General features: G+C 42.2%; 1 protein-coding gene across 5 annotated transcripts in view; it reads left to right on the top strand.

Annotated features, from left to right (window-relative positions):
* LOC138669636 (complement decay-accelerating factor-like) overlaps nucleotides 1-19,439 on the top strand; it is a 227,758-nt gene that overhangs the window by 198,597 nt on the left and 9,722 nt on the right. For 3 of the 5 annotated variants that reach the window (XM_069756290.1, XM_069756291.1, XM_069756293.1), the window contains 2 exons: nucleotides 7,821-7,893; nucleotides 14,294-14,371. In XM_069756290.1, coding sequence (XP_069612391.1) covers nucleotides 7,821-7,893; nucleotides 14,294-14,371 — 151 coding nt within the window. The remainder of the gene's footprint in view (nucleotides 1-7,820; nucleotides 7,894-14,293; nucleotides 14,372-19,439) is intronic. The other 2 variants (XM_069756294.1, XM_069756292.1) reach the window with 1 other exon arrangement.

A 19,439-nucleotide genomic window follows, 5' to 3' on the forward strand; every position in this document is an offset into this window, starting at 1 on the left:
CTTGAGCACGCAAATCATCAAGATCCGCTGCTTGCCGCTCCTTTTGAAGTTGCCAATTAAAAATGTCCTAGATGTGCTCGATAAGAGACAAGTTCTCAGATGCTGCAAGCAATAGGAGCAAGCTTAGGTCACGGAACTGCTCATCGTAGCACCATCACTATGCATTCTTGTGTTGAAAAACTTCTTTTGGAACACTTTGAGTGAACAGTATTGTGAAGTTAGCTTACCATCATGTGTGTTCGTGCTCAGCGCTTTGCACGGATCAGGTTGAGTAGCCACAATGATTGGAAAAAAGAGGAAAGAGCCATTGGTGGAGGTGGCTAAAAAATAACTTTTATTAAAAAGTTATTAAAACAAATAACACATGATGTCGGGCACTAACACACTGTTGGGGAAGAACAACGCATTTCAACTTGTCTTAGTCATGATCAACTGCAAAGGGAGCTTCTAGCAGATCTTGATTTGCAGTGATGAGTGCATTCAGCACTGCAGAATATTCCACTAAAAACCATTATTAACCACAATGTTAGCAAGACATTCCCGTGGCTATTATACTCAAAACTGAATAAATTGAGATGTTTTGAAAACTCTTGTTTCCTTTTTATCATCATTTGCATATCATTTTTTTATCAGATAGAGTTTTATTAACAGAATTCAAAATTAACAGACAAATTCAATTTTGTCAAAATAGACATGTTTACATATTTCAAGTTACCACCTGGAGTTCCATGTACTCTGTGGAGCACGTATATCTACGAGAGTCTTCCCGGCTCACTTAATGATAATTGGGGAATATACTCCATGATTTCTTCCCATTTATCCTCCTCAATCCTTCCCAACTCTTCCTCCCATTTCTCTTTTGAAAATAAAAAATCATTTTTTCCTACCTTTCTGCCTTTTGTTAAAATGGATAAAGCAGTTTTTTTCTTCGGGTCAGTACGATTACAGCGATACCTCATTTATATCATTTTTTTATGTTTTGGCGCTTTTATACGATAAAAACTATTTTATAGAAAAAATAATTTTTTTTTGCATCGCTTTATTCTGAGGACTATAACTTTTTTTATTTTTTTCGCTGATGATGCTGTATGGTGGCTCATTTTTTGCAGGACAAGATGACTTTTTCAGCGGTACCATGGTTATTTATATCCATCTTTTTGATCGCGTGCTATTCCACTTTTTATTCGGCAGTATGATAATAAAGCGTTGTTTTTTGCCTCGTTTTTTTTGTATGGTGTTCACTGAAGGGGTTAAGTAGTGGGACAGTTTTATAGGTCGTTACGGACGCGGCCATACTAAATATGTGTACTTTTATTGTGTTTGGGTTTTTTTTTAGATAAAAAAATGTATTTATTGGAAATATATATATATATATATATATATATATATATATATATATATATATATATATATATATATATATATATATATATATATATATATACATATATACATATATATATGTATATATATTATTATTCATTTAGGATTTTTTTTTAATTATTTATTTTTTTTACACATGTAAAAAAAATTTTTTTTTACTTTGCCGCGGGGGTTGACATCACAGTAAAGTGACAGATAGCAGGTCTGACACTTTGCTGTGCACTGTGTCAGATCAGCGATCTGACATGCACAGCAGGGAGGCTTCCTGGCGCCTGCTCTGAGCAAGCGTTGGTAAGCCCCCTCCCTGCAGGCCCCGGGTGCAGCCCCGCGGCCATTTTGGATCCGGGGCCTGCAGGGAGAGGTAGGTAGGAGACCCTCGGAGCAATGCGATCATATCGCGTTGCTCCGAGGGTCTCAGGGAAGCACGCAGGGAGCCCCCTCCCTGCACGATGCTTCCTTATACCACTGGAACACTGCGATCATGTTTGATCGCAGTGTGCCGGGGGTTAATGTGCCAGGGGCGGTCCGTGATGGCTCCTAGCACATAGTGCCGGATGTCAGCTGTGATAGTCAGCTGACGATCGGCCGCGCTCCCCCCGTAAGTGCAGCTGATCGCGCTGGACGTACTATCCCGTTACTGGAAATTAAGTCCCAGGTCACCTTGACGGGATAGTACGTCCAATGGGATTAAGGGGTTAAAAAGGTATACAACAAATCTTTTTAAATATCTGAAACCACCCCTTTTTTTCCTCCTTCGCACAGACATAGTCCACCAAAATATCTTTATGAATCTCCATGTTAACTGTTTTACTCCTGTGTTATGTAGGCATTCCTCAGCTGTCTATATTGAAACCTACAGGTCTCTGGTAATTCATTGTTCTCTTGCAGTGTCTCAAAAGATGTCAGTCCTTGCACATCCTGTATTTGGGCCGTATATTGTATTCCCAATATCTTCCAATTTTTGAATTCCCCTATTTTAAAGGGAACCTGTCACCTGAATTTGGCGGGACTGGTTTTGGGTCATATGGGCGGAGTTTTCGGGTGTTTGATTCACCCTTTCCTTACCCGCTGGCTGCATGCTGGCCGCAATATTGGATTGAAGTTCATTCTCTGTCCTCCGTAGTACATGCCTGCACAAGGCAATTTTTTCCCGCCATTTAACCCTTTAATTTAATAGCTAGAACGGCCAAATTTTGCACATACACACTACTAACATTAGTAGTGTGGAATATGCAAAAAAAAATGGGGATATGAGATGGTTTACTGTATGTAAACCATGTCTCATATCATGTCGGGTTTAGGAAGGAGATAGCAAATGCCGGCAATTGAATTACCGACTTTAAAGCTATCTAGCGCTGAATGAAATATTAATATATATACATATATGTGTCTACTGACATATATATAGTATATATGTTTTTATGATATTTTGAACACATGGATCCATTGTAAATCCGTATGTTGGTTTTGCAAGCCTGCGAGAAAAACACACAGTACGGATGCCATATGGATTACATACGGAGGATGCCATGCGCAAAATACGCTGACACACCCTGCCTACCGAGGAGATACGGACCACTATTTTGGGGACTTTTCTGCGTATTACGGCCGTAATATACGGACCGTATTTTTATACGCTGAGTGTGACGCCGGCCTCAGAGGTTTCCTGTGAAATGATGAGGTCAGTCTGACACAATGACTGTAAGGCCTCTTTCCCAGGTCAGTGTGTCCCCTACGTGTTGTGACCATTTTCACACATACTGGAGACAGTCACACATAGACCCATTCAAGTGAATGGGCCTGTGCACATGTCAGTGTGTTTCCACTGACTGTGTGTCCGTGGGCCAAATATGCATACTTGCCCATTTTTTTTTTATTTTTTAACAGCAGCACGGGCCACAAAACATCCTATACACATGCACACTGATAACACACAGATGACATCCGTCTGTCATAAGTGTGACATGTACCGGCGCCTAGCGGTACTGTTAGCTTTGTTCCCCGGTGCCAGTTGCTGAAGACTCCTCTCATCATTCTGCCAGCGCTAATCTCCGCACAAGCAGGGGAGAATGTTGAGAGTTATATTCAATTGATAACAGCGAGAGAAGGTGGAGGCTGATGGGACTACTACTCCTATCAGCCTACACCTGCTAATAACAGGCAGAGCAAGGCACAGTTTGACACGAGTATTCATTAGCCACCGCGTGCGCTATAAATAACTGAAAAAACGGTGTGTGAACCCCTGTCTTTTTGATAACCAGCCAGGCGAAACTGACAGCTGAGGGCTGCAACGCACACCTGTCAGCAAGGCTGGTTATCAAGAATAGAGGGGTCCACCAGTGGTTTTTTTTTTTAATTATTTAAATAAATAATTTAAAAAACACGGTGTGGGGTCTCCCCAACTTTTGACAACCACCATTGCTAAAGCAGACAGCTGGCAGCTGATATTCTCTGGCTGGTAATGGGCTATGGATATTGTCCCCTCCCGCGCTTTGCACGGCTCTTCCTATTTGTCCTGTGGCAAGTGGGGTAAAATTTGTGGGTTTTAAGTCACCTTTGTATTGTCCGGTGACATCAAGCCCACGGATTAGTAATGTATACATTTTTAGTTAACAATAAACCCAGTAATATTCACCTAACCCAAATTCCATTGAAGCCCTCGTCTATTGTAATAAAAAAAAAATATGGCATGGGACAGAACTTTGGATAGGTGAGGGATATGGTTGTTTTTTCTTTTTGCTTTATTACAGGAGACGAAGGCTTCAATTGAATGGGCATTAGGTGAGTGTAACTTGTTGTATTTTTATTTACCTTTCCACTATAGGATAAGTAATGGATAGGCATCTTATAGATAACTAAAAGGGTTGGAAAACTAAAATACCTGTCAATTAGAATGTTTTTAAAGAGTCACTGTTTATTTAGTACAAATGATGAAAATAAACTTCGTAATATATCTTATCAGAGAAATCGGTTTCCTTCTCTTCCTGGACTGATCGTTCATTCTCATTTCCATGAATATAATCTATCTCCATTAAATACTGTATATTCTCGTGTATAAGCAAAGTGTTTCAGCACTTTTTTTGTGCTGAAAATGCCCCCATCCCCGCAGCCCCCCCCTCCTTCCCCCCACCCCTCAGCTTATACACGAGTAACGGTTCCAGAAAGTTGGCAGGAAAGGGGGAGCAGCAGGTCACAAAGGCCAGAGCCGGCAGCTGTGGCTAAAGTCTGTGCCGCTGCTGTAATAGCGCACAGTGCCAGTCGCAGGCTTCCAGCAAACATCATACTCACCTACCGGCACGCCATCGGTGCTGGCACTGCATCTCGTTCTGGCCGCTGGCGCCTGCAGCTCTTCCAGCTCTCCACTCCCGTAGGCATGGCATGCATATTCATTACCTTAATGAGCGGGGCCACATGATCGCTCTGCAGGAAGAGCTGCTGGAAGCCGGAACAAGATGCAGTGCCACCAGGTAAATAAGTTGTTTGTTTTTTTTATAACAGGAATAATACATAGGGATACAGAGCCATGCACACCAGGACAGGGACTGGGGAGCCATGCACACCAGGACAGGAAATGGGGAGCCATGCACGCCAGGACAGGAAATGGGGAGCCATGCACACCAGGACAGGGACTGGGGAGCCATGCACACCAGGACAGGGACTGGGGAGCCATGCACACCAGGACAGGGACTGGGGAGCCATGCACACCAGGACAGGGACTGGGGAGCCATGCACACCAGGACAGGGACTGGGGAGCCATGCACACCAGGACAGGGACTGGGGAGCCATGCACACCAGGACAGGGACTGGGGAGCCATGCACACCAGGACAGGGACTGGGGAGCCATGCACACCAGGACAGGGACTAGGGAGCCATGCACACCAGGACAGGGACTGGGGAGCCATGCACACCAGGACAGGGACTGGGGAGCCATGCACACCAGGACAGGGACTGGGGAGCCATGCACACCAGGACAGGGACTGGGGAGCCATGCACACCAGGACAGGGACTGGGGAGCCATGCACACCAGGACAGGGACTGGGGAGCCATGCACACCAGGACAGGGACTGGGGAGCCATGCACACCAGGACAGGGACTGGGGAGCCATGCACACCAGGACAGGGACTGGGGAGCCATGCACACCAGGACAGGGACTGGGGAGCCATGCATACAATGACAGGGACTGGGGAGCCATGCATACAATGACAGGGACTGGGGAGCCATGCATACAATGACAGGGACTGGGGAGTCATGCATACAATGACAGGGTCTGGGGAGCCATGCACACCAGGACAGGGACTGGGGAGCCATGCATACAATGACAGGGACTGGGGAGCCATGCATACAATGACAGGGACTGGGGAGCCATGCATACAATGACAGGGACTGGGGAGCCATGCATACAATGACAGGGACTGGGGAGCCATGCATACAGTGACAGGGACTGGGGAGTCATGCATACAATGACAGGGTCTGGGGAGCCATGCACACCAGGACAGGGTCTGGGGAGCCATGCATACAATGACAGGGACTGGGGAGCCATGCATACAATGACAGGGACTGGGGAGCCATGCATACAATGACAGGGACTGGGGAGCCATGCATACAGTGACAGGGACTGGGGAGCCATGCATACAGTGACAGGGACTGGGGAGCCATGCATACAATGACAGGGACGGGGGAGCCATCCATACAATGACAGGGACAGGTGGGGTCATGCATACCATGATAGGGATGAGGGGACAAATGCCAAAGCTTATACTTGAGTCAATAAGCTTACCCAGTTTTTCATGGCAAAAGTAGGTGCCTTGGTTTATACTCCGGTCGGCTTATACTCGGGTATATGCTAGACATTTTTAAGTGAGAGATGAGATCGCAGTTCAAGTGTATAGAATGAATGTGTGGAAAAGCTAGAAGTAGGCACCAACACGGTACTGCACTTTCTCTTTTTTGTAAGAGGAATATAACAAATCGCCTTCAGTGTAGCATTAATATTTGCAACTCTAAATCTGAAAAAGTTTAGAAAGTTTTATAAACAATTGTATTCATCTGGACTGAGGGCCTCATTAAGGGACAGAGAAGGTTTCCTTGGAGCGGCGGGACTTCCCATTATTAAGGACTGTGATAGGAGGAGGTTGGAAGAACCTATAACGGAAGAAGAGAAAAAGTGCTATCACGTCAATGACAAATAGGCACCCTGGGGCTGACGGACTCCTGGTTGAGATCTATAAGAACTTGATGGATGCATCAGTGGCCAAATTAAAGGTAGTCTTTGAGGAGGCGTTAAAGGAAGGTAACTCCATTGCTGGGTAGATTTAGAAGTAAAATAGGGGCGTGGTGTAGATTACATCTTTTAGTGGTGGGAAGAATAAACCTGATTAAAATTGGCAGCGCTGGAGTCCTGGGTTCAAATCCCACCAAGGACAATGGCAAGGAGTTTGTATATTCTCCCCGTGTTTGCGTGGGTTTCCTCCGGGTTCTCCGGTTTCCTCCCACATTCAAAGACATATTGATAAGGAATGTAGATTGTGAGCCCCATTGGAAACAGTGAAGATCATGTGTGCAAAACTGTAAAGCGCTGCAGAATATGTTAGCGCTATATAAAAATAAAGAAACCCTTTAATTTAATAGCTAGAACGGCCAAATTTTGCACATACACACTACTAACATTAGTAGTGTGGAATATGCAAAAAAATGGGGATATGAGATGGATAACTGTATGTAAACCATGTCTCATATCATGTCGGGTTTTGGAAGGAGATGGCAAAAGCCGACAATTGAATTACCGGCTTTAAAGCTATCTAGCGCTGGATGAAATATTAATATATATACATATATGTGTCTCACTGACATATATATATATATATATATACATACGTATTCTATGTGTACACATTTATTCTACCTATTCTATTGTAAGCTGTCAGTGTGATTTTACTGTACACCGCACTGAATTGCTGGCTTTTCTCTCTAACACCGCTGCGTATTTCTCGCAAGTCACACTGCTGGTCCGTGTATAATCCGTATTTTTCTGGCTTCCATAGACTTTCATTGGCGATGATTTTTTTTTTTTTTGCACAATACGGTGACAAACACAGCATGCTGTGATTTTCTACGGCCGTAGAAAGCCGTATAATACGGATCAGTAAAATACGGCAGATAGGAGCTGGGGCATAGAGGATAATTGGGCCGTGTGTAATGCGTGTTTTACGGACATATTTTATGCGCTCATACGTCCGTAAAACTCGCTAGTGTGACACCGGCCTGATTCTCTTCTTCCAGATAAGACGTTTTGTGCAGTGACAATGACTTTGTGAAAAAATGTCCACACCTCTGGGCTGAAACTTCAAAGAATATCTGCTGTCCTGCAATAAGTCTATATGATCATTTAATATCTTGTGTTTTTGCTATCAGTAATTTTTTTTTTACTTTTCTCTTAGGAATTGTTATAGGAATTCTTGCTGTACTCCTTGCTATCCTGGTTTGTTGTTGCTGTTTAAATAATAAATCAGGGTAAGTATTGTTCTTAATTTGATGATCATTTTTGTCATCAGAAGCTAAAAACCTCATTACTTTTTAATTGTTTTGTTTACCTATACAATCTTTTTCTTGCTTTATGGGTTAATTTTATATATGGATGTACACATAGACATTCTCTACTAAGATAGTCAATGTGAAAATGGTACTGTTTTTGTGGTGTTTGTGCCCTATGAAAGTATTCTCCAACCTCTGTAGCAGTGAGCCACAACCTTCCTTACCTTCAGAGCCACATTCAGGTCTGAGAGCGGGTCTTGAGCCACTTCCATAACTCTACCCTCAACTAGACTAGTGACATCCAGCATGTCCTGTCACCCACAGTAGCGACCCCAAGAACCCCCATTATCTGTATTAAGACATCCAGAGCTTCTACTTGCATCCAAGAGTTCCCACCTTATCCCACTGTTGTACTGTTGAGCCGGCTGTCAGTCAATGCTGGGCCGTGCTTGGTCATCGCTCTTAGTGCTGTGAGCGGTGACTGTAATTGCTCCGGGCACGCCTGAATTACTCAAATCCCGCAGTTCCCAGGACAAATAAAGTTCATTTTCTCCCAGGTGCCGCACTTCCAGTACTGCAGCCGGGCACCTTCATAGTGATATTAACCTTATATTTGAGGGTTAATAGCATTATCAGACCTGACAGGTTTTCTTTAATTTATTTCGCCAAGTATATGCTCATCCAAATCTGCTCTTCTTTTGACACACACACATGTCTGGAAATAGCTACTCTAGTATAAGTGTAAGAAAACTGCAGCACACAGCAACTTGATGCAATGAGAATGCATTTATTAGATATCACCAAGTTTTGAAAATTCCTACTGTCTGCCATCTGAAATCTGACATCTTTAGGATTTTCACAAGTAGGATTGCATGAACTTTATTTGTTGTAAATAGTCCAAATGTTATATTTTATTATATATTTTAATATAATTGAAATATTCTTCATCTGTTGCTGACACTGAAACATTGGTTTCTTAGTGGGTCTGATACGTACTTTTGATGAAGTCACTGTATCTTCCTCACCCATGTGATAGCTAATAATTCTATAGTCATTGCATCATATTGATGAGTTATTATATTTATTTTGCTTATATAGATATTTTAATTGTAAAACAGTTTATTTTGTAGACTGCAAAACAGTAGTAGTAAAGTGGTATTCCCATCTTCAATATCCTGTCCCAATATGTAATAGGTGTAATAATATTATTAGCAAATACCTCCAATTAGACATGTAGTAGAGTTGTTTTTTTATGTCTCTTTCCTCATGCGCAGGCATTGCAGGAACTTTGTTATCCTGGTTGGCAACTACCGTATATACTCGAGTATAAGCCGAGATTTTCAGCCCATTTTTTTGGGCTTAAAGTCCCCCTCTCGGCTTATACTCGAGTCATACCCAGGGGTCAGCAGGGGAGGGGAAGCGGGGGCTGTCTAACCATACTCACCTGCTCCTGGTGCGGTCCCTGCAGGTCCCTGTTTGGCCGGCGCCCCAGCTTCTTCCTGTACTGAGCTGTCACATGGTACCGCTCATTACAGTAATGAATATGTGGCTCCACCTCCCATAGGGGTGGAGCCGCTTATTCATTACTGTAATGAGCGGTAACGGTGAGCGCTCAGTACAGGAAGAAGCTGCGGCGCCGGGCAAACAGGGACTGCACCGTGCCAGGAGCAGGTGAGTATAACGGGGAGCGCTGCGCGATATTCACCTGCTCCACGTTCAGGCGCCGCTCCGTCTTCTGCAGTGACGTTCAGGTCAGAGGGCACGATGACGTGGTTAGTGCGCGCCCTCTGCCTGAACGTCAGTGCAGAAGACGCTGAAGATGGAGCGGCGCTGGAACAAAGTCAGGTGAATATAGAAGGTGCTGGGTGCCTGAGTGACGGAGAGGTGAGTATGTGATTTTTTTTTTTTTTTTTTTTATCGCAGCAACAGGAAATGGGGCAAGTGTCTGTATGGAGCATCTTATGGGGCAATAACATTTATGCAGCACTATATGGGGCAAGTGTCTGTATGGAGCATCTTATGGGGCCATAACGTTTGTGCAGCACTATATGGGGCAATTGTCTGTATGGGGCCATAATCAACGTTTGTGCAGCACTATATGAGGCAAGTGTCTGTATGGAGCATCTTATGGGGCTATAATCAACGTTTGTGCAGTACTGTAAGGGGAAAGTGTCTGTATGGGGCCATAATCAACGTCTGTGCAGCATTATATGGGGCAAGTGTCTGTATGGGGCCATAATCAACGTTTGTGCAGCACTATATGGGGCAAGTGTCTGTATGGAGCATCTTATGGGGCTATAATCAACGTTTGTGCAGTACTATAAGGGGAAAGTGTCTGTATGGGGCCATAATCAACGTTTGTGCAGCACTATATGGGGCAAGTGTCTGTATGGAGCATCTTATGGGGCTATAATCAACGTTTGTGCAGTACTATATGGGGAAAGTGTCTGTATGGGGCCATAATCAACATTTGTGCAGCACTATATGGGGCAAATATCTTTATGGAGCATCTTATAGGGCCATCATCAACATTTGTGCAGCATTATATTGGGCAAATGTGTCTATGGAGCATCTTATGGGGCCATTATTAGCCTTTATGCAGGATTATATGGGGCATATTTTAATATGGAGCATCTTATGGGGCCATCATAAACTTTATAGAGCATTATATGGGGCTCCTGATTAAATATGGATATTCAAATACACTTAACCTACTGATGTCTCAATTAATCTTTTATTGGTATCTATTTTTACTTTAGACATTTACCAGTAGCTGCTGCATTTTCCACCCTAGGCTTATACTCAAGTCATTAAGTTTTCACAGTTTTTGTGGCAAAATTAGGGGGGTCAGCTTATACTCAAGTATATACGGTAACTAGCGAACTGTCATTTCATCAGTGGATGTAACCATGGATGCCTAAGGTCCTGCAATGCCTGTACTTGAGGAAAAAGACATGGCTAATCAAAAAAACTGTACTACATTTCTAATTGAAGTTATTTTAAAAATATTATTATTATTATTATTACACCTAGTGCATATTGGGATAGTATCGTGGAGATGGGAATACCACTTTAACATTGGTAGCCTTTTTTATTAAAGCACTGCCTTACATTGGTGCATGTATGACCATATAAGCAGTGTTGGGCTGTGTTTTCATCTGATTGAAGGTTCCCACACAGTACTGACAAAATAGCTTGGCATGCTGTTTTGTTCGTTTTTTCATTTGCTTTCCAGTAAGGCTGTGTGCACACATTTAGGCTATGTGCACACGTTGGGGAATGGTGTGCAGAATTTTCTGCACAAAATCTGCATCTCCTGGCAGAATCCACAGGTGCAGATTTGCCTCGGATTTTGTGCGGTTTTTGTGGGGATTTTCTGCAGTTTTTACCACTGCGGATTTCTATAATGGAAGTTTCCGCACGGATTTTTCCGCACCATCTGCACATTTTTTTTTTCCACATTGATTTACATTGTACTGTAAATCACAGTGTGGATCTGCAGCGTTTCTGCATGGAAAAATCCGCTGTGGATCCGCACTAAATCCGCATCGTGTACACATAACCTTAAGAAGTTTCACGTTTTTTCGCTATAAAAACGCGATAAAACCGCGAAACAAACGCATACATTAAGCATCCTATTTTTAGAAGGCATTCTGCATTTTCTACACATGCTGAGTTTTTTTCCGCTGCGGAATCGCATTCTGGAAAAAAACGCAGCATGTTCATTAAAGTGCAGAATCGCGGGGATTCCGCACACATAGGAATGCATTGATCCGCTTACTTCCCGCGTGTGGCTATGCCCACCATGCGGGAAGTAAACGGATCATGTGCGCATGGTACCCAGGGTGGAGGAAAGGAGACTCTCCTCCAGGCCTTGTGTACCATATAATTGTTAAAAAAAAGAATACAAATAAAAAATCATAATATTCTCACCTTCCGGCGTTCGGCGCAGCTTTCCCGCTCCTCGCGATGCTCTGGTCTCAGTAATGCATTGCGAAAATGACCTGTGATGACGTAGCGGTCTTGCGAGATCGTACGTCATCTGGGGTCATGCCGCAAAGCATTACTGGGACCGGAGCATCGCGAGGAGCGGGAAAGCTGCGCCGAACGCCGGAAGGTGAGAATATTATGATTTTTTATTTTTTTTTTAATTATTTTTAACACACTATCTTTTACTATTGATGCTGCATCAATAGTAAATTTCCGCGGCAATTATGCAACGTGTGCACTTAAGGTACCGTCACATTAAGCAATTTACCAACAAGAACGACAGCGATCCGTGACGTTGCAGCGTCCTGGATAGCGATCTCGTTGTGTTTGACACGCAGCAGCGATCAGGATCCTGCTGTGACATCACTGGTCGTAGCTGAAAGTCCGGAACTATATTTGGTCGTCAGGTCGGCGTGATTCGTCATGTTTGACAGCAAAAGCAACGATGCCTGCAATGTTTTTCCATGGAGCGAACAACCAGCGAGAACGAGAAGTACGTCACTGGATCGCTCCTGCATCGTTCTGCTGTTGCCGGTGTTTGACGTCTCCCAGCGACCTAAACAGCGACGCTGCAGCGATCGGCATCGTTGTCTATATCGCTGCAGCGTCGCTTAATGTGATGGTACCTTTAGCCTTAAATGCTAGGATCTTTGACTTACACACTTCCAGACCTCCAGCTGGTGTGTGTAAAGTATTGGTCAAGCATTGGTCTAGCACTTACATTATTGTAGTATTACTACAAAAATATGGAGAGAAAAAACAGTGCAGTGAACAAAGCCTTATGTGTTGTAATATTGTGTGCTGGCTTTTGTTCACACCAGGTTCGGAATATCTGTTAAAAATCTTCTTGTTATTAGTCTTAAAGTTAAAAGTAAAAGTATAATGTTATATTGTGCATTGTTTTTTTACAGTGGTAGCCAATGTATGACAGCTGTTTGCCATGTAGATGTACACATACATCGACTCTATACATTTGAGGTCTAGCAGCCACTGTTTTTATCTTTGTAAAGACCTTGGTTGTGACGTGTAGGGCATGTTTTGTTTTCATCTAATACTTCTACAATGATTTCTTTTTTGTCATAGTTTGGGCTTCAAAAAAGCAGTTTCATAGTTGATGAGTCCAGATCACTGGGATATAATTTTATGACAACTGGTTATTTTCTCTTATTTAGCATGTACTGTAATGTCTTTTTTTCTTTTAAAACTGGGTCATGTTTTCTGCTGTACTGCTTTTAAATTCATCTGCTGGGGTTATATGATTTGTGGAATAAGAAACGCTGGATTTTAAGCATCAAAAAGTCTATACTATTCCAAATGCAAAGAGGCTTTCCACAGTAAAAAAAAAAAAAAGTGTTTTTCCTCTCATAATGTGACATTAAGTTTGTTCTTAAAAAATGATATTGCAGTGAAAAGGGAAATCCAGCTCTGCACACATCCGTATCAGGTGGTGAGCGTGGTCTGTGATGTCACATCTACAACTGACGGCTTTCAGGTATTGCGCACTTGTCCTGTTCTAGTAAATTGGTCAGGTAGGCAATACCTGCCACTCGTACAAGTGACCCAACATATATTTCTGAATGTGATGTTTATAGACCTCTACAGACTTGGGTTTGCAAGTGGCAGGTATGAAGTGGACAGAGCCGACATATCTGTAGAAGTGACTTCACTGGCCTTGCTTTCCTCCTGATATGGATGCGAGCAGAGCCTAAATGGGAAAAGCCAAAAAATATATTTGAAAAAAGTATGTTTATTTTTTACGATGTATTGGCTAAACATGCAGTGCCTAATTTTATAAGGAAATATGAGGCTTTTCTTCGTAAATATGTCGGGAAAAAAAATCTCCCAATATTATGGAAGCCATGAATCAGCTATACGAACACGGGCGCTTCACAATAGTTGCATTGTGGTTTAGCGAATGCGAGCTACAGCAGTAAGTATGACACAGATTAATTGATTTCATTCGGAGTTTAATAATAGACAATGGGAGTTTGCATGAAATCGTTCCTTTTAATTTTTTTTAAGGAGTTCTTTTTTTTTTCTTAAGGCTTACATTAACAAAATTTAACTCTGAAGACGTAAAACTGACAATCAGTTCTAGATTACACAGAGCTTAAATTCTAATAATTTTTGTTTGACTTTTGCAATAACTTGTACTTTTTCATGCCTTATATTATAATAATAGTTTATACTAATCCATGCAAAGGATTCTGAAAAATCCTGGCTATGTGCAGTATCTCTAGTTCTTTAGAACGTTTCGGTTAGGTCTGCATTTATTACACTTTTTTGCATAGTTTAACTTTAAGTTATGAAAAAACTCCTTAAGTTCTATACAGTGATTTTTTTTTTCTTCAGTCTTGAGCAATATTAGCATTGTTTCTTCTTTATCCAGTGTATATATTTGTGAAAGCAAAAATGACAAGTTCAAGCCGACTGAGCAGGAGCTCATTGAATCAAATAATTCAACAAGGTATCTCTACTCTTGCCACGAAATGGGTTTTTCTGGACTAAAGCATTTAAGACCTTTTAAAGGAATTGGTCAAAAGGATTTCACCCCACATACTATTTCCAGCAGGCAAAATAAGTATTGAACACGTCACCAATTTTCTTTTTTTTTTCCTTAATCAAGTACTTTTTATAAAGGCATATATCAAAAATGTAATACAGTCTGACACAAACTTCAGACAGATACCAAAATTACAAAGCAGACTGATACATTTTCATTTAACATGAACTAGCCCCTTTACCCAGTACCCCACCTGCCCTGTACCACCTCACCCCCCAAACACCATCCCAATATCCTTAATTATCAAACTGGTACATCTCCTCTTGATAAATTTATACACCGCTTCACAAAAGCTCAGCTGCACAAGTACAGTTTCTGCAGCAGTAATTAACCGACTCCCAACCTACTCTGCAACAGCTCAACAGACGCCACACCCGGACAATCCACCCATCCGCCCCACACATTTTCAAGTTTTGTATGTTGACCTCTCTTAATGTAAATATTCCTTTCCATGAGGACAATAAAGTTTATTTTATTCACAAACTATCTTCTGACTGGTGGTTTTTCATCTAACCAATGCATTGCAATAAGCTTCCTAGCAGCATATAGCAATCTTGCAATAGCCAGTTTCCCACATTCATCACGTCACCAATTTTCTAAGTAAATATATTTCTAAAGGTGCTATTGACATGAAATTCTCGCCAGATATAGATAAAAACCTACCCAATCCACACAGGCAAACCATAGATGTCCATAAATTGTTATGTATAGTAATGAGAAATGACACAGGGAAAAAAAATATTGAACTCGAAGTAAAAGAGGTGCTAAAAGCCATGGAAGTTATGACACCACCTAAAATCTATCAGTAATTAGAAAGCAATCTTGGCATTTAGTGAAATTTATCAGCTGGTTCAACTGATGGCCTATAAAAAGATGTGTTATTACCAAGGTGCCACACAAAGAAACATCTAATAATTGGTAAAACTAGTGAGCTGTCTCAGGATCTCTGCAACCTTATTGTTGCAAATCATACTGATGGCATTGGTAACATAAGAATTTCTAAACTACTGAAGGTTCCAGTAAGCACTATTGGGGCGATAATCTGTGTAAAAGAACATTTCACTCTAAACCATCCACGACAGGAGTGACATAGGCTTGGGAAGAGCTTCCACAGTTCCAAAGCACTTCAGCGTCACTTGCATATCTCATTCAAACGCTGATTTTTCAGTAATGGACAAACAGACTGGCTCAGTAAAGGTATTGCTGGATTTGTCTTTGAAACTGTTACATGTGCATATTATTCAGGGTAGGGGGTGAAATCCTGCTGACAGTCACAACAGTATTTGTTCAATGTTTTGCATCGGTAGTTGTAAGCCAAACTCAGGAGTGGAACCTACAGAGAGAAAAAACTATAGCTGAAAAAGACTCAGCCATCCTGTGTTTAAAGCTACTTTAATTTTTTGTTTGCTTACAAATTGTGATGAAATATTGACCAAACATATTTGATTGTGAAAAAAGGCCTCAAATATAGAAATATAATGGCTAGCCCTCTTTTTGATCACAGACTGATTGTCTTATTTTTTTAGCACAGAAAAACCTTTAAGGACTTCAATCTCTTTGTAATCTCTTTGGCAGTGTCCATATCGCACTGTACTGCTTGCCCTCTTGTGTTGCATACTAACAATAAATAAAAGCATAATAAACAAGAGAAAAGGGTTTACTATGAAGGGTGGGGTAGGTAATGCTTTTTGGGTTTTGAAAAATGTCATCATATGACAATAAATATACACATTACCGTTTACACATTACAGCTTGTAATAATTTTTTTCGGATTTTTGCAGTTTCGGCTGCACTATAAATATGTAAACACTAACTTATGTTTTATCCCCAATGGATAATAAAAGAATGTCAAACAATAAATGTATGCGCTTTTTTTTCAATAACAAGATGACATTAAATCGGTTTTCCCAAAACAAAAGTTTATAGGTTAACATTGAGACCCCCCATAGATCCCAAGACCAGGCCCTATGCAATGCCTCATCTGAACGTAGTGAAGGTCGAGCATGCTCGGGTCTGCTCCACTCCACCAGTCTGACAATGAATGGAGCAGAGGAGCACATGCTCGACCTCCACTCTGTTCAGACAGGGCTCTGCAGAAGCTTGTTCTCAAGATCGCTGTCTGACCCTAGTGCTCAGTTAGGCTACGTTCACATTAGCGTTGCACGCCGGTGCGTCGGCGACGCAACGCACGACGCACAAAAAACGCGCGCAAAAACGCTGCGTTTTGCGACGCGTGCGTCGTTTTTTGACGAAAATCGGACGCACGAAAAATGCAACTTGTTGCATTTTCTTGCGTCCGACGCTAGCGTCGGAAACGACGCACGTGTCGAAAAACGCAACCAAAAAAACGCACGCGTCCCCTATGTTAAACATAGGGGCGCGTCGCCGCTGCGTCGCCGACGCAACAGCGACGCACATTAGCGGAACGCTAATGTGAACGTAGCCTAAGTTATCACTCGTCCTATGAATAGATAACTTACTGACTTGATGAAAACCTTTTAAAAATGGGTCTTTAAAAAAACACAAGCTTGGAAGCAAACAATTTAAAAAAAAATTTACACTTCATTTGCTGATGTAACTTGTAAACAACAGGATAAAGAAGAAATTGCTTATACTTGGTGGTGGGGTTTCCATAGTTAAATTATATTGAGGTTTTTCCATTTCAATTTAATATTAGAGAAAAATTAATTGGTGAAACAATTTGAGAAAATGGATTGACTGCAGCGAAGCCTTTGCTTTTTTTTTTATCTCGATGCCTGCGTTGAGCTGAACGTTTTGAGTCATGCTAGTCAGACGGGTTACTCTAGATAGACTGACACTGACTAATACCCTTAGGGTGCTTTCACATTGCGTTCTGTGTCCAAGTTGGGGCATATGTCCAAGATCCCAACGAAATGGGGTCCGAACACGTGTGTCAATGGGACCAATAGACTGCAATGGTGACGGCAGAGCAAACATGAGTTCTGCTGTGCACTTTTTTTCGGGAGTGTACACCTACAGGATAATGGGAAGGAAGATCGGCAATGTGAAAGCCCCCTTATTTGTGGTCCACAGCATGTGCTGCTTCATCTGTTGGAGAACCCATGCCTTCCCCGGTAGGAGTTTGGTTTTGCAGCAGCCTGAGATACACAGGATAACGGTGACTGCTGTAATCAGGAAGTCTGTTGTGATGCGACTTTTTCCTGACTAGCACTCTCCTTCCGATTACTGGGGTCAATAATGAGGCACCTTGGCTGGACTTAAAATATAGTTTTATCTCTTACTAGTTTTACATTTAAAACAATGGAGCTCTAATGAAATGATGCTACAGTTTAGAGCAACCATTGTTTTAACTATTTATCTTAAAAATCAATAGTAAACCAGAAAATAACAAACTTTTGTAATGTATCTTATCAGAGAAATCTGCTTCTTTCATCTTCTGGATTGATCTTTCATACTCCTTTCAAGGACAAAAGCTGTAAAAATCTGTGTTCAGTGAAGACATAGAAACAAATTTTTCCATTTCTGAGATGGGAGATGACAATTAATGCTCAAAGTTTTATAAAGAAAAGATGAGTTAGAGGTAGACACAGACATTCTGCTGCAAGCTCTCCTGAAACGATTGTTACAGTTTAAATCTATGGTTGAAAAAAAAAAAGTCCGTGTTATTTCAGGAGAACTTGCAGTAGAATACGCCTCCGACTTCTCCCTTTTCTTACCCCCTTCATACCTACCATCTCCTATCTCAGTAATGGGAAAATCTTTCTTCACCAAATACAGATTTTATCCGTGAATTGAGAGTGAAAGATCAATCCAGGAGGAGAAAGAAGTAGATTTCTCTGATAAATTATGTTACAAAGTTGCTTATTTTCATGTGTTCTATGGATTTATGAAATAATAAAAAATGACGGTTACTTTTCAAGTCTAGCAAATTAAATATAATTGTTGATCGGTATAACATGTATCCACCCTTGTCTGCATGATCAGCTATCTGTAATTAAAGGCAATCTGTCACCAAGTGTTTACCACCCCATCTGAGAACATGAAAATCACTGTTTCATCTGCTACTAGTACTTTGAATACTGAGCTCTGTGTAACCCCATTCACACAGCTGATTGGCCACTTTCTGTCTCACACTGTGTACACAGAAAACTGCCAATCAGTGAAAGGGGTGGAATTATATAGAGCTCATGAATATTGAGGACTACATGGCAACAGAATTACTAGTCCTCTAGTGATCTTCTGCAGCTAAAACACTGATTACTGTATTTTTCCGACCATAAGACGCACTTTTTTCCCTCCAAATTTGGGAGGAAAGTGTGGGTGCATCTTATGGTACGGATGTAGCATGTGGGGAGGGGGGCAGCAGTGAGTGGGATCACACTGTTATCCCACTTCAGGATGTCCCCGCTGCCCAGAATCAGTGCTGGAGAAACCATGTGCTCCCGATGATTAAGTGCAGTGAATATTCATTAGCTACTCCCCGCCCACCTATCAGGTGAGCCAGGAGCAGCAAATGAATACTGCACTTAAGCAGGGACACACATGGCTTCTCCAGCGCTGATTCCTGCAGCAGCTGGGGAGGTCTGTGTGTCCGGGGGAGAGGCAGCAGCAGGGGCCAGAGGAGAGAGGAGATCGCTGCATACCTGCCTGCCATGCCTGGGCTGGACACTGAGTTCTGTGCAGGAGGACCTGTGATGTCAGGAGTGGGCGGGCTGGAGCATCAGATGGCAGCTCAGAGCCCTCCCTCTTCTTGACATCATCACAGGTCCTTCAGGCTCTCCAGTAGAATCTGCAGCTTCCTCATTACCTGTGCTGTGGAAAGGAAACGAGGGACTTCTCTGTGTGCAGTCATGGGATGCTCCAGCTTTTACCTCACCACAGTGTGGCTGGCTGCCACATTTAAGAGGTTAGTCTTTACAAAACACAATAAAGCACTCTGCCACTCCTTTGGTGAACTATAACTCCCAGCATGTCATAGGATCTGCAGGAC

Source organism: Ranitomeya imitator, chromosome 3, assembly GCF_032444005.1.
Source record: "Ranitomeya imitator isolate aRanImi1 chromosome 3, aRanImi1.pri, whole genome shotgun sequence".
NCBI lineage: Eukaryota > Metazoa > Chordata > Amphibia > Anura > Dendrobatidae > Ranitomeya > Ranitomeya imitator.